The sequence below is a fragment of the Vigna radiata genome, unplaced genomic scaffold (genome assembly GCF_000741045.1).
Source record: "Vigna radiata var. radiata cultivar VC1973A unplaced genomic scaffold, Vradiata_ver6 scaffold_194, whole genome shotgun sequence".
In the NCBI taxonomy this organism is placed as follows: Eukaryota; Viridiplantae; Streptophyta; class Magnoliopsida; order Fabales; family Fabaceae; genus Vigna; species Vigna radiata.
In genome coordinates this window covers 264,646-284,665 of record NW_014542196.1, presented here as the reverse complement: position 1 = coordinate 284,665, position 20,020 = coordinate 264,646, and the positions used below count along the sequence as shown (strand labels likewise).

The 20,020-nt window shown below is 29.1% G+C and overlaps 1 protein-coding gene across 1 annotated transcript; it reads left to right on the top strand.

The window, feature by feature from the left end:
• Positions 1-13,252: 13,252 nt before the first annotated feature.
• LOC106779373 (agamous-like MADS-box protein AGL6) lies at positions 13,253-18,608 on the top strand. The gene is made up of 8 exons (XM_014667465.2): positions 13,253-13,434; positions 16,498-16,576; positions 16,657-16,718; positions 17,079-17,178; positions 17,819-17,860; positions 17,975-18,016; positions 18,124-18,263; positions 18,350-18,608. The coding sequence occupies exons 1-8, from the start codon at positions 13,253-13,255 to the stop codon at positions 18,435-18,437; spliced, it is 735 nt and encodes a 244-aa protein (XP_014522951.1). The 3' UTR covers positions 18,438-18,608.
• The last annotated feature ends 1,412 nt before the right edge of the window (positions 18,609-20,020 follow it).

Sequence of the window (20,020 nt, the reverse complement as noted above, 5' to 3'; positions counted from 1 at the left end):
GGCAATCAAACCCAATAATCAATAATTAATACAATATATTTTGTAAAAAGTAAGACAATTTGACCTATTAATTAGTGGAGTATATTTTTAGGCAAGCAAACCCAATAATCAATAATCAATACCGTATATTTGGTTAATTGTCCATAAATGACAATTAATTCCGATTGATATACTTCTTATAGTACAATTTTAATTAAATTTAACTTTGTAAAATATAAATTAATGTTAAGTTTAAATAAATTTAACTTAATAAAATTAAAATTAAAATTTTCTTTTTATTTTTTGCGAGTAGCGGATATCTGCGGGTACGGATAGTATAATACCCGCATCCGACCCGTTTATAAGCGGGTATTAAAATACCCACTATCTGCGGGTATCGGGTAGTAAATATCCACGGGTATCAACTATCCGTCATGGATTTTATCCGCGGATATCCGCAGGCGCGAATTTTTTTGCCATCCCTAGTGATGGCAGCGAAAGAATGGCGAGGACGCGACTAAGGTGGGGTGAGGACGCGACAAGGCACTGTGATGGTAGCGAAAGAATGGCGACGACGCGACTAGGGTGTGGCGAGGGTGCGACAAGGGCACTGTGATGACAACAAAAGAACGGTGATGACGCGGCTAGGGCTTGGTGAGGGCACGAACCGTTCAATTCAGTATTAAACGAGGCCTAAAATAAATAAAAAAGATACATGCTACTATCTCGATTACCTAAGAACCGAGGCAAAATCCTACCTCTTTTTTCCTTGGTTCGTAACCGAGGCGAAAAGCCTATCTCTTTTTGCCTCGCCTGTATATGTCTCGGTTGTGGAACCGCTGTCTATAAACGAAAATAACCGCTGTTGTTTCCCTTTACTACACTGATATATATATATATATATATATATATATATATATATATATATATATATATATATATATATATATATATATATATATATATATATGTTCTTGTTTTTTTTTCTTATAACTTTAACTTATGATTTCCAATTATTAATTATTAGTAATGCAGCAAGAAAAAATGGTTATAATCATTTCCTTTTATATATAATATCAAATTCAACCATGATTTTATGTAGTTTAGTTTGACTTGTAAAAAAAATTGTTTATACATTATACTCAACATTATTTTCAATAAGAAACTCTAACAATAAAAAGGACAATTACGTGCTTTTGTTTAGTTTAATTGAGTCTTATCTTTTGGTTTAAAAATTCATTTATATTATTTTAAACACCTTTAGTTAATGTAAATGAAATCAATAAAAAAACAATTAAAATGACTATATAATATATGTAATGTTGACTGGGATTGTTACAGTGTAGCGTTGACAAGTTTGAAGAGTAAAATAGATTGAGAAACAATAAAAGATGAACAACAGACAGAAACCGTCTTAACCCCCCAACTAACCAACAAACTACACTACATTATTATTCATGTCCAATATTAAAATATGAGACTCGTGCTAAACCTCAAGATTCACGACATTTTTGGAGTTAACTTCATATTTGCCATATTCATGCATTAAAATACACACCTAAGAAAATCTGCAAAATCACTCGTGTAACTCGCAACTACTTAACCCATAATGCATAAGAATGAGTTTCAATTTTTTTTCGTAGATTTTTAATTTTTATAGTTTGCATAATTTGTGGGTAAAATAACCTATACTTTTTTTTTTAAGAAATAAGGTTAATTTAGAATATATAAGTGGATGCAACCTTATTTTACAAACTGGTTTTTTAGATTTTAGAATCTATCTTATTTGTTGGGTATCTTATTTCAACCGTTATCGGGTCGCTATCGGATCATCCATTAATTTCTAGTCTCATGCTAGTTTGCACAATTTGTTGGTTAAATGAATTTTACTTATAATTTTTGTTAAAAGTCTAGACATAAGGCCAGTTTAGAATATATAGTTGGGTGCAAATCTTACTTTAGAAACTAGTTTGGTAGGGTTTTTGAACCTATCCTAATGATATTTGTTGTTTGTTGGGTATATTGTTTAACTCGCTATCGGACTACCCATTAATGTTTAGTCTCATGCTTGAAATGTGTATATCTCAGTTAAGGGAGGTAGGTTGAAAGTCTCACATCCACTAGATATAAAACCAATTTAGAATATATAAATGAATGCAAAACTTACCTTCCAAATCGATTTTGTAAGGTTGAATTAGGTTTAAAGTTCATTTCTTAATAATTCTCATAAAACTACTCACAACTCATATCTTGAAATCTAATTTACCCCAAATTTAAACCTTTTCTATTTATTTAATGGATTTAGTAAATTATCATCATGTAAATTGATGTTGAGATGTTTTATATGTAGAGAGATATGAAAATGATGTTCGTGATGAGACGGCGGTCGAATAGGCTCATCATGGGAGAAAGAAAGTGTACTGGGTTTTTGCTTCCTCTATCCCATAATTGCTAAATGCACCTCCACAAGTTTTGAGATGTCATTTTAACTTTTGGTGTTTGAATATGGTAGGGTAGGAAGTGGTGAAGTTTAGAGGTAAGAAGAGTCGTATTTACTGCAATAATTTTTGTGGGTGCAGCTGATGAAAATTACCCTTTACTACAATTGGAAATTTAAATTAAAAAAATTATAATTTTGAAATGAAAGGTAACATTTTGGTAGTCATGGCCCAAAACCCATAAATCATTTTCCCTTTCTTTTAAAATTTTCATTTCTTCATGCATTGAATGTGTAAAAAAGTGATGATACAAAGTGCAACTCCCACTCTTAATTTCTCCAAAACTTTTGACCACCTTATTCCTTGGACCAACACCACATCATAACAATGCAAACCTCAATCATTATAGTAACCATTTTTATCTCTTTGTTTTAGGATTTCTAGTGTTATTGTTTTTATTGTGGATTTGGCATGGGGTTTTTGTGTGGTTGGGGTGCATTTGATTTAGGTGTTAATTAGCAAAACAATGGTTGATGGTTTTGAGAGGATGAGAGTGGTAGTATGGTGAGTGAGTGTTGTGTTAGGTATGATATGATTGGAGGCTATTCAATGATTGTTAAAACTAGGTGTTATTTTTTGACAATAATAAAACTAATTCTATAAATTTTGGTACAAGTGATCTATATATATTACAATTTATAGGTAATGTGCATTAATAAGCCTTCTATATTTATCATCAAATTGAGGTTACTTTATATTTGTAAATGATGTTTTAGAAATATTAGGTAACTTCATTCCATATATGGCTCATAATAGCACTTTCACACTTTTACATGTTGTGGTCCTATATACAATTTTAACAACAAATTAACTCTTTTATAATTTTCAAACTTTTCATTACTTATTTCCATACTTAATATAATTTTACTGAGAATTTAATTAACGTTTAATTAATTTGTACTAATAGATATTGTGGTATATCATAATTAAATTTAAATGAAAAATATAAAATAATTGAATTAAAGATATATTATTTAATAATAATTTGACCCAGTAAAGCTTATATGGTAAATCTCCCAAAGTAGAAATAAAGGGTTTTTTCTTAACTAATATTTTCTTATAGCAATGAGTGAAATTGGATGGAAATTTGATTTTGTTCTGTAGTGAAGTGCTTCCTCGGTGTGAAACATGTTAAAAACATGCTATTAAGGAATTTTTGTAGTAATTTAAAATATACTTTTAGAAAGGTCACGTGTGGACATGTGCACGTTAAATTATTAACGTTACATTAACGGGGTGTGGCTACATGGCCTACATCTAAATAATATAAGAACAAAGTTATACATAATACTTAGGTACAATGCAAATGCAGTTATTTTTAAAAATATTTCAACCTTTGAAATATACCAATTTAATTATTTATTTTTTCTCTAATTCATTAAGTTGGAGAATAATATTCATAATCTATTTATATATTATAATTTCATATTTTAATATGATGTTTCCATTCACTCCCATGTTATAGATTTATATTATATTTCTAATAAATATTCGATTTTTAACACATTCCCAAACACTAAATCTAAATATAAATATACTTTTGAATCCGATATTGGATGGTAAAACTTTTAATATTTACTCTCACTTTAAAATACAAATATGTTAAGTGTGAATATTTACTATTCTTTTTTAATTAGGGATTTAATAAAATCCTTTTTTTTTCATTTCAAAATTATAAAACTCTTATCACTAACATCTTTAGTGTGCCACATGGTTAAAATTAGCAAAGTCAACATGGCACGTGATTGCAATTTTAACCATTTACTAAGATTGAAGGTAAATGTGTAATTGAGATGTTTTTGTAAAAATAGAGACCTCAAAACTTCTTATTAAAATATTGAATTAGATCTTTAAATTTTACTTTGTTCACTTTAATTTTTAAAAAAGAAATGCTAGATTTCTTTTAAAAATTATATATGAAATCACTCTACTTAAAAACTAAAATTAATTTAAATATTTAAATATAATATGAAAAACTTAATTGAATACACGGGAGCGCGTGTGGAAAACAATTATCTATTGTGAACTTTTTTTTTGTTTTTATAGAATTTGAAGTTAATTTTGGTTAAAATTTGGAAAGGAAAGACAAAAAATGGTAGTAACTAAAAAAGGCAAAAAATAATTGAGCTTTTAAGGTTATTTTATATCTAAAAAAAAAGGGTAGGGCAGAATGAAGTTACCACAAAGAAATTGGAAATTGAAATGAAAAATATGAAAGGGGAAACCCTAGCCCACATCACCTCCACTCCCATCAAACTGCCTTCTTTAAAAGTTCAACTCTGAATGCTGGCAAATAGCTACCTCTTCTGTCATATGTCTCTCCACTATCATCATCTTTTATTTAAATATATTATTATTCACTTCAACTAATTTTTTAAATAAATAAATAATTTAATTTCAATGTTATAGAAGAAAGAGAAGGTTTTGAAAGCTCTTCTGGCTGATGGCAACACTGAGGGTCCACACCCAAAAGTGGAAACTGGCATTAATGTCCTTCACACAGCAATGGAACCTTTTCTCTAAGTAGAAACCCCAAAACTACCCCACATGCTTTAGACCCCTAACCCTAAGGGATAAGTTTTTGGTATTTTTAACTCATTGGACCCACTTCTACCCTAAATTATTATCACTCTCTTTAATATCATCTATGTCACATCTCACTTTCTCTTTATCTTTTTCAACTCTCTTCCTATTCTCACACCCTTCCTTCCTTTATGGACTTCTTCTCATCTTCATCCTCATGCCAATTTTCCACTTCACTTCTCTAAATCTCCCATGTATAAGTCTTTCCCCAACAATGCCAAGGTTATAAACTCATATTCATTCATTTAGATATATGATTATATATATATATATATATATATATAACAATGCTTTATTCTCCTGATGTGAAGTACACTGATGTAACGATCAATTTTAAATTTTTTTGAGTGATATAGTTAAAATCAATCATCATAAATATAAAATATTGTTTGTTTTTAAAATTAAAGATTCATCATGATTTTATCCTTAAAAATTATATAAAAAAATAAAAAAAAATGAGTATTTAAAGTACATTAGACTTCAATTCTTAAATAATATAGAATTATTAGATATAATAAGAGCAAAATTATTAAAATCCATAGTATTTTTCACTTTAAATATGAATTTCTATTATAATTTTACTTTTGAAAGATAGGTCAAAGAATTAAAAGAAAAAAATATATTTAAATTTTGATTAATTTTGTGGGTTATGTAAGAGTATTGAATATACTAAAACAAAAGAATAGTACATAGATGTAAGAAAAGTTTTTGGTGACCTAAGAGACAGAGTCTGTAAAATTTGGCTCTCAAGTTTGCATATGTGGTAAAAAGGAAAAAGGAATATAAACAATGATACTTGTAGTATATAAACACCTTCAATAATGCAACGAAACTAAATGGGACCATGATGTTTCTGGAAACAATTTTCAGATCCTATGCAAAGTTTGTGTTCATGTGTAGTGTAACTTTTTCAATTTTTTTTTATATTTATTTTATTTTTCTATCTTAATTCTTAAGTTATTTATTCTGAACTTATTTTGCAAAAGTTTCCAATATTCTTAATGGACAGTTTAATACACAAAAAATAAAATACCCTAATTGAGGTAGTTTAAAAATATACTTATTCTTTTCTTCTAGATAATAAATAGTCGAATTTATTAAAGAAAAAAAATGTAGTTTATCTAACTAGCATTTAAGAAGCACTTTCCATTTAAAGAAAGTTGTACAAGTTTCCTGTAATACCTTATTTATCATCAGTGCAATAATTTCAAAAATAAGCTGATGTTATGATGCAATTTAATTATTATTCTAATGAACATGTGATTATCTTGACACAAGAGTACGTTGAAGACGCAAGACTCTTACCACTCCGAGATATACGCATGGTACCTAGGAGAATAACAGTAAGATGTACGTTTATAATATTTTTCATACTTATTTTTTAATTAAAATAAAACATTAATTTAGAAGATTAAAACTTTTTAATTTATTGTTTAAAAATATAAATATATAATATTATAATTTTAAATAATCAACATTTGCAAATTAAATTTTAATTATTGATTTTAAATAATCAACATTTCCACGTTCATGTCCTTTATCTACACTCATCTTTTTTTGTCACATACATCTTCTTCATCTAAGTTTTTTTTTTTTTTCTAAACTTCTTTATTCACATTCATTTACACTTATTTCTTTCATCCATTTATTTTTTTTCTTTTTTTTTATTTATATTATTTGACCATGGTGTTATATAATTATTTTTAAACTAATGTTAATGCCAATTTAGAACTTCATTAGTATATAGATACTTTTGTGGGGTAATTTGAAATTAGTAAATGAAAGTTAAAAACCGATCTTAGTGAATAACACAGTTGATACGTAACAAATAACCATAATAAATACTTAGAAAGTGAATATTTGACCATTGAGACCACATAATAAAAAGGTACCATTAACACCACTTCAATGTAAATGGACAAAGAAGTTAAATTTTCCCTAAAATACATTATGCACTCGTAAAAAGAAAAAAAACTTTGGTGTATATTATTTTCAACCTTTAACGTTTGCTAAAACATCAACGTCATAATGAGAGATGTTGATTGATGTCGGAAATAACGTTGATTGATGTCGAAAAAATTGACATTTCAGACGTTAATTGACGTTGTAAATTGGAATTTTCAGACGTTATGATTGGAATTTTCCGCATAATTGATTCTGTTTTAAATAATTGATATATTCTTTCCTATTACGTTAATTGATATAAAAAATTGACATTTTCCAATGCTCAATGAGTCAAATGACGTTCAAGTTCAACAATAGTAATATCAACAATACCAACAAGTTCAACTAATTTATAACCCACAAAAAACGAAAACGAACAAGAAACTAACCTTCTTGAAGGTGGGTTCACCGTCAGAATAAAGTATTGCCGCTAGTGAGAGAAAAAAAGAACTCGTCAATGCTCCAAAGAGTACCTGTGTACGAAACCATTAGGTCAAAAGGAAAGAAAATCATGGCTAAAGTAGTTAATCAATGTGAATTTGTGTACAATGAAAGAAATATTACATGTACTGCTCGCCGAAAACTTTGTTTGAGAAGGGTTTGAGTAGAGAAGAAGATTTCGCGCAAAGATAAAGTGAATAAATTTTCACCCTCTCGTCCAAATCTTTAATGAACTCACTAACATATAACGTTTGAAAGGTGATATTCTGACGTCTTATAGTTCTTTGATGTTTGAAACTATGACATTCGACGTCATATTTGGGTTCATTTTCTCCTTCGCGCCAAACATCACAAAATTTACCCAATATGATGTTGGAAATTGAGAATTCTGACGTCTGATAAGCATATGACATAGAAAAAGTATAAATTTTGACGTCTAAATTGATCATCTATCTATAAAAATGTCACCAATCATCTTTAACTTTGACTTTTTCGTATTTTGACATTGAACACAAGACGTTGAAGCCTTATTTTGCATTATTGATGACATTGAACTATGACATTCGACGTCATACTTGGGTTCGTTTTTTCCTTCGCGCCAAACATCACAAAATTTACCCAATATGATGTTGGAAATTGAGAATTCTGACGTTTGATAAGCATATGACATAGAAAAAGTATAAATTTTGACGTCTAGATTGAACATCTATCTATAAAAATGTCACCAATCATCTTTAACTTTGACTTTTTCGTATTTTGACATTGAACACGAGACGTTGAAGCCTTATTTTGCATTACTGATGAATGGACATGATATATGGTCAAGGTTACTTTGATTCTTGTTCATAATTACATTTTTCTCTACATATTGATTTCTTGCTTTCAAACATGTCTTTAAATGTGTAAAGTTGTAACATGTAAGTTCTTCCAATGATGGTAATGCTAAATTCTTATCCAGGTTAGCCCCCTTGCAAGATTATAAGATGACAAAAATATTCATAAAAATGGATATCCAAAAATAAAATCTGTCACAAGTAGTGAATATCATAGATAAGTATATACTGATAAAAAAATAATGGATAAATTAGCATTCATTTATTTAACAAAAAAAAGTCAAATAACTAAAAAGACATTACCTATATCTGATCTGATTTATTGTCATCCATAACAAAAAAACATGTTATGATTTTAGGCTTCAAACCTTGACTCAGTATTTTAATGCTTTACCTACAAATATAAAAGCAAAACTTTCCCATATGTTTACCTAAGCTAAGTTCCCATTTCACTGTATGTCAACATTTCCTTTATACCTCCTAGACTGTAGTCATACACTGTTACACCTCCTTTGCATGCTTGGTTTGTATAATCCAAAGATCGAAATAGTATTTTATACCAATTAAGAACATCTATCCTTAAGCCTCACTTTGTACAACTTTTATACCCACATTTTGGCTTGTGACAACAATATGGGCTTTTAGACAACAAACATCACTTTCACCCACTATTGAACTTTGTTATTACTCTACTTACCTTATACAAATAAAAGATAAACATACCGATAATACATCTTGTGCATGTTTATAACTTTATTTATATATTCAAAATTTAAGTCATCTAAAAAATAAAAAATTAGAATTGCAAAAGTAATATTGAGGATAGGAGATTCTAGAACTCTTAAGGAAACAAAAAGGTTAAAGAAAAGAAGAAAAGCTACTTGTTTGTAGAGATAGAAACTCTAAGTAGGAAAGTATCAATAATCATTAATAACATTAAACCAACATATATATTAACTTGGAAAATTTGGTTTTAATTGGTTGTGATACTTAATGAAAATAATTGATTTTGACTAGAACCCAATGATTTCTATCACAAATTACAAAACTTTGTTTTTTAGGTATGAGGACCTACAAACACAATCAATTGATAATAAAACATTGCAAATTACTCAACACATAAAAATGTTTTCTCATGAATCTTGTAAAAGTCGTAAATAACCATAACATTCTATGATCATTTAAATAAGCACATTATAGATACTCCACTAGAAATCAACTGTCAAAATAACATCTCAAAATCAGATTCCACATCAAATACCCTCCCCTCTTATATTAGTGTTAAACATTAATTACCAAGAAAAAGTTAATGTATTAATACTTCAATTACCATAACATTATAGATTAAAAAAATAGTACACATGAAAAAGAAAATTCCTTGTCGTGTGCCTTTCTTGAAATACACAAAAGAGATAAAAAGTTTATAAAAACCTTCCAAAAAAAGCCATAGTTCTTAATACAATTAATATTCCTAAATCTGGGATGATTATGACATGAAACTATAAACTTGATTGAATTGTTAAAAAGTGAAAAGAGACAATCTTAGAGTAGTAGGAAAATGCCTTTGAGACAGGCTATATAACAGCATCACTTCTTAGCCGCCGTTGGTGGTCTTTCTATTTTGTTTGCTACAAATAGTAATTAAGCATGTTAATCATGCTAAAAGAATGTTACCAACATATTTTTGAACATGTTTTTCTTTCATGTTTTTCAGTCAACTTAAAATCATCCAATAATAATATGCTAAAAAGATGTGTACTAGAAAGTTTGTTCATATATATCTGGTAATGAAATAGTATTGTATATTATTGTCTAATATATTTATTTTAACAACCCCTTTGATTAAGCTTGCCCATTTTGTATTTATTACTTTTGAAATATTTTTTTTTTAATTTTTTTATGTTAACGTCTTATCTGTCATTCTTAACTTTTATGCATAAATCATAATCACTTTTAATTTTTTCAAATTATTGTTTTCCGTCTTCAAATTTAACTTTTTTTCTATTCTCGAATTAATTAGTTTTAAATTTCTCATTTAAATATTATTCCTCTGAACTAATTAATTACTTATATCTTTTTTTCTTTCAACTTTTTTATCATAACTTTAAGATGACCTTGGAGAACATTAAGAATAAGGGAGATCTCTGTCAATAAATCATACAAGTGAATAACATCATAAGATCATATTTGAGTGCATCATAACACCTTTTCTTATTTTTTTTTAAATATTTCTTTTTGATAAATTACCAAAATTTCTAAATTTTTAAATTCTCACTTTCCAAATATATAGTGTAATATTCCCTTCATATTATATACATATATATAAATAATGTGTTGACACTTTCAACTATCTTATCTGTGAATCATTATAAATGAAATTTTTAAAAGAACAAAAAAGCTTGGTGAAAGGAAACAGTAAGAAATAACACCAATAATATGAATATGTATATATGTAAATGGAAATCTATACATTTACCATATCCCTTACACTTTGAGGGGTGTGATAGCTAGCAGTGTAGTGTGTGTGCCCTATGGATGAATATGAAGGGATCAGATGTGATCCACGACAAGTAAAAGTATAGGGGTAGCAGGAGGAAGTGGCCTTAAATGGGATTCATCATTTTTTGCACATAAAATTCATGAGAAGTCACACAGTACATATCACACACATTGTTCCATTTAAAAGTTGACCTTTTTGACTCCTAAAACATGTGAAGTTTTTGTATGTATCATAACAAACCCTTCATTTCAGGTTAAGACATAACAAGGTATATGAATCTTAACACAGTAATATTTCGATCTTACTCACTTTGTTACAATTACTTACATATGTTGTTGTCTCTACATATTTAGTTTGTTTCATTATGAATTTATCTTAGAAACACATTTTAAGAGATTGAAGACATAACATGTTTCTAAACAAGTGATTTCTGCTATCTGATATGAGATTTTTTTATATTATTGAATTAATACAAAGGTGCTGTCAGTTCATGAATATTACTAGGCTATGTGAGACTAGTGGTACAGTATGATGCTTTTCAGACCAATTGAAACTCTTTGAAACTTCTCAGTACCTTTATGTATGAGTTTGGTGGGGTTGAAGTGATTATCATCCACAATGCCAACCAATTTTTTCTTGTCTATATGTGAAAGATATCTCGTAGCTACTCGAGTAACACGTTATTTTTTTATGTGTTGACGTTGAGTGAAATTATTTACTTGCAATTTTAGTCAAGATACAAACATTAAAATCATATGCTTATCACACCAGCTATTAACTAATCATATACTGTATTTGAAACAGTTTGTTTTACAGATGTGTACGCGTTTTTTCTATTTTTGTTGTTCAAGTTTAGGACACGTTTTAGCTTCTTTCTTTTTACCATTTTGCCTAAGAATTTTGCATTTCATGTAAATAGTATGTTGTTTTAATGTATTGAGAATTTCTGACATGTTATTATAGTGTGTATCATGTTCTATTGTAGTTTTGGCTATAGTATCTCTTTATATTAAAATGTAACAGACTATATATATGATAAATTTGAGCATTGTGATAGGTCATGACCTCCTTTTCCAAATGTCTGTAATCTAATGATTCTCTACAACCACTATGTTTTCGTCTATGCTAAAGTAGAGAAGACAAACTTTTGGAACAAGAAATTTAGGTTCAATTTTAGCTTAATTAATTTAGTCTGAGCAAAACGTGCACAAATTTCTTGACAATAGAATTTGTGTTCTAGCTAGTACATACATTGTGGCATCAATCTTTATCATATGGATAAAGTATAAAGCTTTTTGTCTTCCACAACCTTTTCATAACCTTTTAAATATGTGCTTCCAAACCAGTTTTTATCTGATTAGATGCATCAGCAACATCGAACTTAAAATCAGACTGTCATATATATATATATATATATATATATATGATAAGAAAAAGTCAACTAAATCTCTTCCGTTAGAAGAGCTTCTTATTGAATTGAAAAACCTGATTAATTAGTTGTTTCTTTCATTTCGAAAACAACTTATAACAATTAAGCTCCAGTAATAATGTTTTAATGACAAATTGATTTATGTCAGTGCACAAAATAGGACAGTAAAAAGTGGTTTTCAGGTAATAGTAATACCCTTCTGCACTTTATCTGTTTTCTGTGGATAAATAGAAAAGTGCATGGACATGAAATTATTAATCATGATGAGAAGGTGAAGATTGAAAATAGATGTTATTGATAATATAAAAGAGTTTTATTTATGGTAAAAATATTAAGTTTTACAAAACTAGGAACATACGAAGATGATTTAGAGTGTAAATGTAGATATGTGTATGTATGGAGTCATTAATATATGATATTTATGGAAGTGAAGTTGGATAAAATGTATATGATGGGATGATATCCCAGTGGTATTTGTACAAGTTATTGGTCAAAGTGGTGCTGCAAAAGGTAAGCAGTTTTGGGGTAAGCAGAGTTAGCAGGCAGTGGTTAGTGAATTTCCAGAAATACTGGTATCACATGGGAGCGTGGAAGGTAGTGGCGCGTGAGAGTGGGAGTTCCCTTTCACTTGCCCTAAACTGCAGGAAAATTAAAAGTATGCAGGAAGAAAGAGGAGGGAGGTATAGAGAAGGGACCATATTTACTAAAATTAAATTGGGAAAAGAGAATGAGATAAAAATAAGAATAACTGGGGTTTCCATTTTTTTGTAAAAGAAGATCAAGTGTGCCCCTTTCTGTGTTCATTGTCTATTTCTATATAGCACACTAACTTCCACTTCTCTGAAACACACACCATATTATCTCATCACAACAACAACAACCACTACTGCCACTACTACTTATTTCTTTCTCTCTCCCCTTTTGCACTAAACCATACTCTCTCTTCTATATCAAGGGTTGATCACACAATTTCTAATAATAATTCATAAAGTTATAGAGTTATTGTTTCGAGACACACAGAAAAAGAGAGAGAGAGAGAGAGAGAATGGGAAGAGGGAGGGTTGAGCTGAAGAGGATAGAGAACAAAATCAACCGCCAAGTTACTTTCTCAAAAAGAAGGAACGGTTTGCTCAAGAAAGCCTATGAGCTCTCAGTTCTCTGTGATGCTGAGGTTGCTCTCATCATTTTCTCAAGCAGAGGGAAGCTCTATGAATTTGGAAATGTTGGGTATTATCTCTCTCTCTCTCTCTCTCTTTCTCTTTCTCTTTCTTTTCTCTTTCTCTTTCTCTTTCTCTGTGTAGTGTGTGTGTGTGTGAACTGCAAAAATCTTAGCTACCCTTCAGTTATTTAATTTGTCCACATATTTTGATTTATATTTTGAAAGTTTTGTGTCCATTTTTGTGAGGTGCAAATCCCAATAGGTATTAAAATTTAAGATTTTTGGTTTTCTGAGTGACTGTGTGTGTGGTGGGTGGTGCTGAGATGGATAGCTTCTTCTCTTCTCTGAGCAAACTCACTTTCTTCTTTGCATCAGCTTCTTTCACCAAAATGGTCACTGGTTTCTGCTTCTGGTTTCCTTTATTTTGCCACGACTGAATTTGATGTTTTTAAGATTTTCCCAACACACCTCTTTCATCACTCACTTTCCACACATTATTTTTTTTTTTTTTTTTTCTTTTGTACCTTGTGTTCTTCTTCTTTCTATCAGTCACCGTTCTTGGTTTAACTTGTTTCTCGAACACTTGCACCTGACACTAGACCCCCCTCCCCCTCTCTCCCCCTCTCTCTTAGCTTCTCCTTTTCTGGATCACTGGATCTCGTCACCCTCTATGATAAATTAACCCTATTTCCCTTCTTTTTTATCATTTCTCTTACTCCTGTGGGGTTCTATTAGGAACTTTCATGGCATGGATTCTACGGGAAATTTTTCAGGAGTTTTTCTCTCTTCCAATTACAGATCGACACGTTTTATAGTCCTTCCACCTGATATCTCTCTATTGTGAGATAAAGCTTTCAGCTTTGCACACTGATCTACTGATGGAACAGTACAATCTGTTTCCTTCTCTCTCAGAAAATAAAAGGAACAAAGCAATCATATGTACCCAGTTTCGTGACATACTGTAATTAATTAAAAGGACATGGTGCTGATAACTCTCCTTGTACCGTTGTGCAAGATCTAGGGCTTTCACAACATCTTCCTCTACATGGAAACAATATAATATACTTTTTTTCTGCTTCAAACACTCCAGAATCTGGTTCTTAACCTTTCTTTCTTTGATCTTTTGGTTCTATCACTGTATCTTCTCGGAGAACGCTCTATCTTATGTGTGTCTCAAATCATAAATTGCTGTCTCTATTTCTTGAGTTTGGACTTTGCAATCAAAAATTGCTGCTGCTTCATTCTCTTTGTTGTCTTTTACTCTTAGGTTTTTTACATGATCAAATGATTCTCTTTCTCTCTCTCTCTCTCTCTCTCTCTCTCTCTCTCTCTCTCTCTTTCAGGGAATCTCCTTAATTATCCTGCGTTTTCTTTCATGTTTATGGAGGAACGATGACTTATTCAGCATTGCAATTAGTTTAATTAGGTTTTATTTTCATCTGTTGGGTGATGATAAATTAAAACAAAAAAGAAACATGGAACATGCTTTTTTCTTCCTTTTCTGCTAGCCCTAGTCAAGGCACGACTTGTTGTTCAAAATATGAAAACGGGAAAAAGAAAAGAAAACTATAACCAGAAAAAGAACAAAATATGTTTCTAAATGTTCTAAATTTAAGCTAAAATTATAATTTCTGAGATGTTAACGTATTATTGTGAACATGATTACATCTGTCGCAAAATTTCCCATGTGCTGCTAAAATGTTTGAGTTTATGTGGTCATAACGTTAGAGACTGAGAAAGTGGATTTGTCTTGTTTTCTTTTACTGCTTTTCGAATTCTGCCTTATCTTCTCACTTATTTCTCATTTAGTTTTCTCTGAAAACAATTATTTCTGTGTTCTTTGAATATGAAACCTTTTTCTTCAGTAGAAAATAGCGTAATTATATATCTATGTATTGTATTTAATTTCTTCTTCTTCTTTTTTACTGTAAAGAGAAATTCTTTTTGAATCTGGGAGAGTCACTTTCAAATTTTGCAGATCATTTGATTATCTTAGCTTTATCTGTCATGGAATAAGATACATATGAAAATTTATTCATGATTTATGGAAATGTGTAGTCGTACTTGATCTGAAACACTTGCCATAATTTCCCCATTTGTTTTTGCATCTTCAAAATATAAGAATTGGGTCATCTTCAGTTGTTACAATCATAATGTTTTGTGTTCACAATAATAACCAAATGGGTGAAGGATTATTTGTGAAAAAACAATACACATTTACCTTCTTTTATATACAACATATATTAAATATTTATTTTTTCTTTCTATCTTTTTTTTTTCTTATTTGTTCATATATTCTATAAATCTATTATATTTTTTAGGTGTATATTAAGTGTTGATGAATTTTTTCATGTAAATGAATCATTTTTCTTTGTGAAGAAAGAAACTTATTTAAATTTGTAAAATATTTGAGAAAAATAATTTATTCTTGGTTGTCATTGGTTTTGTATGGATATTTTGGTTCGATGAAGAACATGTCTGCAAGCTGTAAGCATACACTTGGTAATTTGTCTGTTTTGAGTAAAATCATCGAATTGTAACTGCTTTTAAATATTGTTTTTCTGATTCTATGTTACAGAGGTGAATTTATAAGAATAAGTTTTTTAAATAATTTTGTGTGAAGAAACCAAAGTAAATAAAAAATAATGTGAAGAATTTTGAGTGCATATACATTTTTTAATGTAGCAAAATAATATATTTGTAAGATATACTCAAAATTAGTTTTATAAAAAGTTCACAAAAAGTTTTCCAAACACCAATTTAGTCATAAAAAAAAATTGTGTCATCATATATTATGCTAAATAATGCATTATATACTGTGCAAACCCTATGCTTAAATTTTAGAATTTGAACTTTTAATCCATTTTCATCCTCCAAATTAACTTCTAATCATTCCACCTATTGAAATCGATCAAACATATAACATTTTTGAAGTAATTATTTGGAATTGCATACATAATCAAACTATTAATTAAAGTTTCAAAGTTCTGTTTACATAAACTTGAATGATCCAGAAAACTTTGAGATGTTCATCATCACTCATATTTTCTTTTTTAAGTTCTGTTTACATTATTGAACAAATAAAAAATATTGGTGTAAATATTGAGCAATCAGTTTCCTTCAATTCGCAGCATTACCAAAACTATTGACCGATACCAACGTTGCTCGTTTACTCCTCAAGATGAACAACATGTTGAATGTGAAACTCAGGTATGTGTTCAACTTTTTAATGTATATAATTTGATCTTGTTAATTAATATCTATTTTTTAATTTTTGTTTTGGCTATCAGAGCTGGTACCAAGAGGTGTCAAAGCTGAAGGCAAAGTACGAGTCTCTGCAAAGGACCCAGAGGTAAATATTTAAACTTTAGTTTAAATTTATCTAAAAACATTGTCCCTTTTTTTAATTTCTTTGATTTTAAAATGTATATATAATTTTTAATCCTTCAAAGTGTTACTTATAAAATAATTTTTCCCTCTATCTAATATAATTTTTTGTCTCTTAATAAAATGTTCTCTAAATCATTAATTACAAAGCGGCACATTCATAATGACTAAAAATGGATAATTTTATATAGAAAGACTACAACTGAACTTGAAGAACATGTTTTCAAAAGTGGCATGTAAGTGAGTGTTAATCAGAAACAAAGAGAAGTTAATATGGTTTAGAAAATGATGTAAAAATTAACTTTGGAATTTATTGTGATTTTAGGCATTTGCTTGGAGAAGATCTTGGACCATTGAACATAAAGGAGTTGCAGAATCTTGAGAAACAGCTTGAAGGGGCATTAGCACAAGCCAGACAAAGGAAGGTGCCAACATATATATAGAACTTTCTCTTTATTGCTCTTTGGATTTCTTGTTGCTACTTTACCTTAATTAGCTTCTAAACCATGTGCCTATATACAAGAAACTGACAACAATCTTTGAAGTACTTTAATTTAACTACACTATGCTTTTGGGAGTTTAATTTCCAAAAGATTGTGTAAAGTGAGCAAGTTTTGTTGTCTTGTATGTCAATTTGTACTTCTAACATGATTTAATAATTCTAAAGCATTATCCATGGATGAAAAGTAAATTTCTGAAAATGAAACAAACTGTATATATGCTTCCTTCAAAGTTTAATTTTCTTCCTTTTTCCTCTTAAGGATTCTTGTAGATTCATTGGAACATAGATTTTCAACCATCTCATGTTTTTAATGAACTTTTTGTTTTAGTAAAATATATATACTATTTGATTTAGATGGGCCAAAAACTGATAGCATTATCTGAAGGGAAGCAATCTCTAGAATGAGCAAGTTTGTATAGAAATTTTTATTTGAAGCTTTGAAGAAATCTCAAAGCGGGTTTAATTTTTATGTATAGTTCATTCTCATAAAGTGCTGGCTAATCAGGGTAGAAAGATATATTGATTTTGGATGATATCATGCCTAAACTTTATTTCAATTGCAGACACAAATCATGATTGAACAAATGGAAGAGCTTCGCAGAAGGGTGAGAATGTTACAGACACTTTTGGTGTTACAATTTTTTGTCAAAAATAGTTTTGTAATTATCCAAGTAAGAGATTTGAAAAATTAAGGTGAGAAATTTTTACTCATGTTGCAGGAGCGCCATCTTGGAGATATGAACAAGCAGCTCAGACTGAAGGTTTTTGTACCTAAGACAGCTGCAACATTGTAGTATATAGGATTCATGTGTTGTCATTTTGTTTTTTTTCTGATTCTAATGTCTTCATCAATGGAATCTCTTTTCAGCTTGAATCAGAAGGGTTTAATCTTAAAGCTATGGAAAGCTTGTGGAGCTCTACTTCAGCTGCTGGAAATAGTGGGTTTCCCTTTCAACCTCCTCAAACCAACCCTTTGGATTACCAGACTGAACCCTTTTTGCAAATAGGGTAATGATAATGAAATTTGAACAAGAGACAGATATTAAAGTTGATTGTGTATAAAAGTTGATACTAATATATGAGAGTTTGAACAGGTACCAACAATATGTTCAAGCTGAGGCATCTAATGTTCCAAAGAGCATGGCTTGTGAGACTAACTTCATGCAGGGATGGATCCTTTGATGAATAATGTTATTGAATTAAGTATATGATTTATGTTATAATATTATTGTCTATATATGCAAGGATTTATCTTTGTGTTTTGGCTGTTGTTAAATGTTCTTTGTGTTTCAGACTTGTTTAGTGTTTTCTGTAATTGGATACCATATGTTAAAGCAATGCTTTTCTTTCTAACTTTCTGCATCTCTATTTCTCCTTTTCTCTATTTATGGGAATAAACTCAATAAATCACTTATTTCCTAATATACTTCAATCAATTCTCTCTTATTTCCATCTTTCCAATCTTTTAATATTATCAGCTTCATATTAGGATAATTAATACAACTCCACATTTTTCCCAAAGCTTTTTCGATATTTTAACCTCAGTTCTATCACATTAATTAAGGTAGTTCTTTGCCTAAAATCTATACCCCACTTGAATGTCTCTCAACTTATCACTACTACTTCATATATTTATTAATATTATTTACAATATTTCTACAACTAAATAAATAATCTCCTTTACTTTATGGATTTTTCTAAATAATATAACTATTATTTTAGGAATCAATCTTTACTTTTCAACTGAGGACATCATATATCTTGATCATTATATATAATATTATTCTATTCTTTCAAAAAAGCAAATTACCACATAGGTAATTTTCAAAAGAGATCAACCAAGCCATCAATTCATAATTAACTCTTCATCCACAATATTCAACTTAATGATTTTCAAAATCTTAATATCCAATACTTCTCAGAATTCATCTCACCTCACTTTTATTATGTATAAATCATTATTTCTCATCACATGTGTACATGCATTCATCATGACAAACATATAAAATTCGTGAAGTATAGTTAATATCTATAAATAATTATTATTTAAAATAACAAATATTTTAATATCTGTGTAGAAATAAATCGGGGACAAATGTCATATTATATATTTCTAAATATTTATTATCCGTAAAAAGTTAAAATAAAAATTTAATTTATATTTTATTAAATTAAGTTTAATTAAAATTTAAATTAATTTAATTAATTCTGCTTAATGTAAAATTCAAAAAAATTAAAAGAAGAAGAAGCAATTTAGAATGTCTTCCGTGAAAGGACGTCCTAAAAATGTTTTTATATCTTTTTCATTCATTTCCTTTACAGGAGAATGGTTACTTCCTCTAAAACCAATTCCTCTCCTTCTCATTTAAAGATAAAAAAGGAAATCACATATCACTATTTATTAATAAAAACACTTAAGATAAAATGTTCCATGTAACATGATTTTAGCAACTTATACATTGTGTTGTTAACAATTATAAGGATTTAATTAAAGAAAATTAACAAATCATTATTTAAGCTTTTATTTTGTATTAAAAGAAAAAAAGAAAAATGTAATTTTACATAATAAAGATACTAAATGTAGATATTTTTAAATAAGAAAAATGAAGAAAAATGTAGATATGGTAAAGTATCTTAAAAAAAGGAAAAGAAGTTGAAATATTGATGGAGTTCTGACACATGGTACTTGGTTTTCCTCTTGGCTTCTCAAACTTCCCTGTCACTCTGCTTCCATTATTCAATACTCTTCTTCTCTTTCTGCTTCT

Bases quoted from the DNA above. Each gene is read 5' to 3' on its own strand.
- LOC106779373 (XM_014667465.2), top strand. From the start codon at position 13,253: ATGGGAAGAGGGAGGGTTGAGCTGAAGAGGATAGAGAACAAAATCAAC. The intron at 13,435-16,497 runs GTATTATCTCTC...TTCAATTCGCAG, and splicing joins TATGAATTTGGAAATGTTGG to CATTACCAAAACTATTGACC. The intron at 18,264-18,349 runs GTAATGATAATG...GAGTTTGAACAG, and splicing joins GAACCCTTTTTGCAAATAGG to GTACCAACAATATGTTCAAG.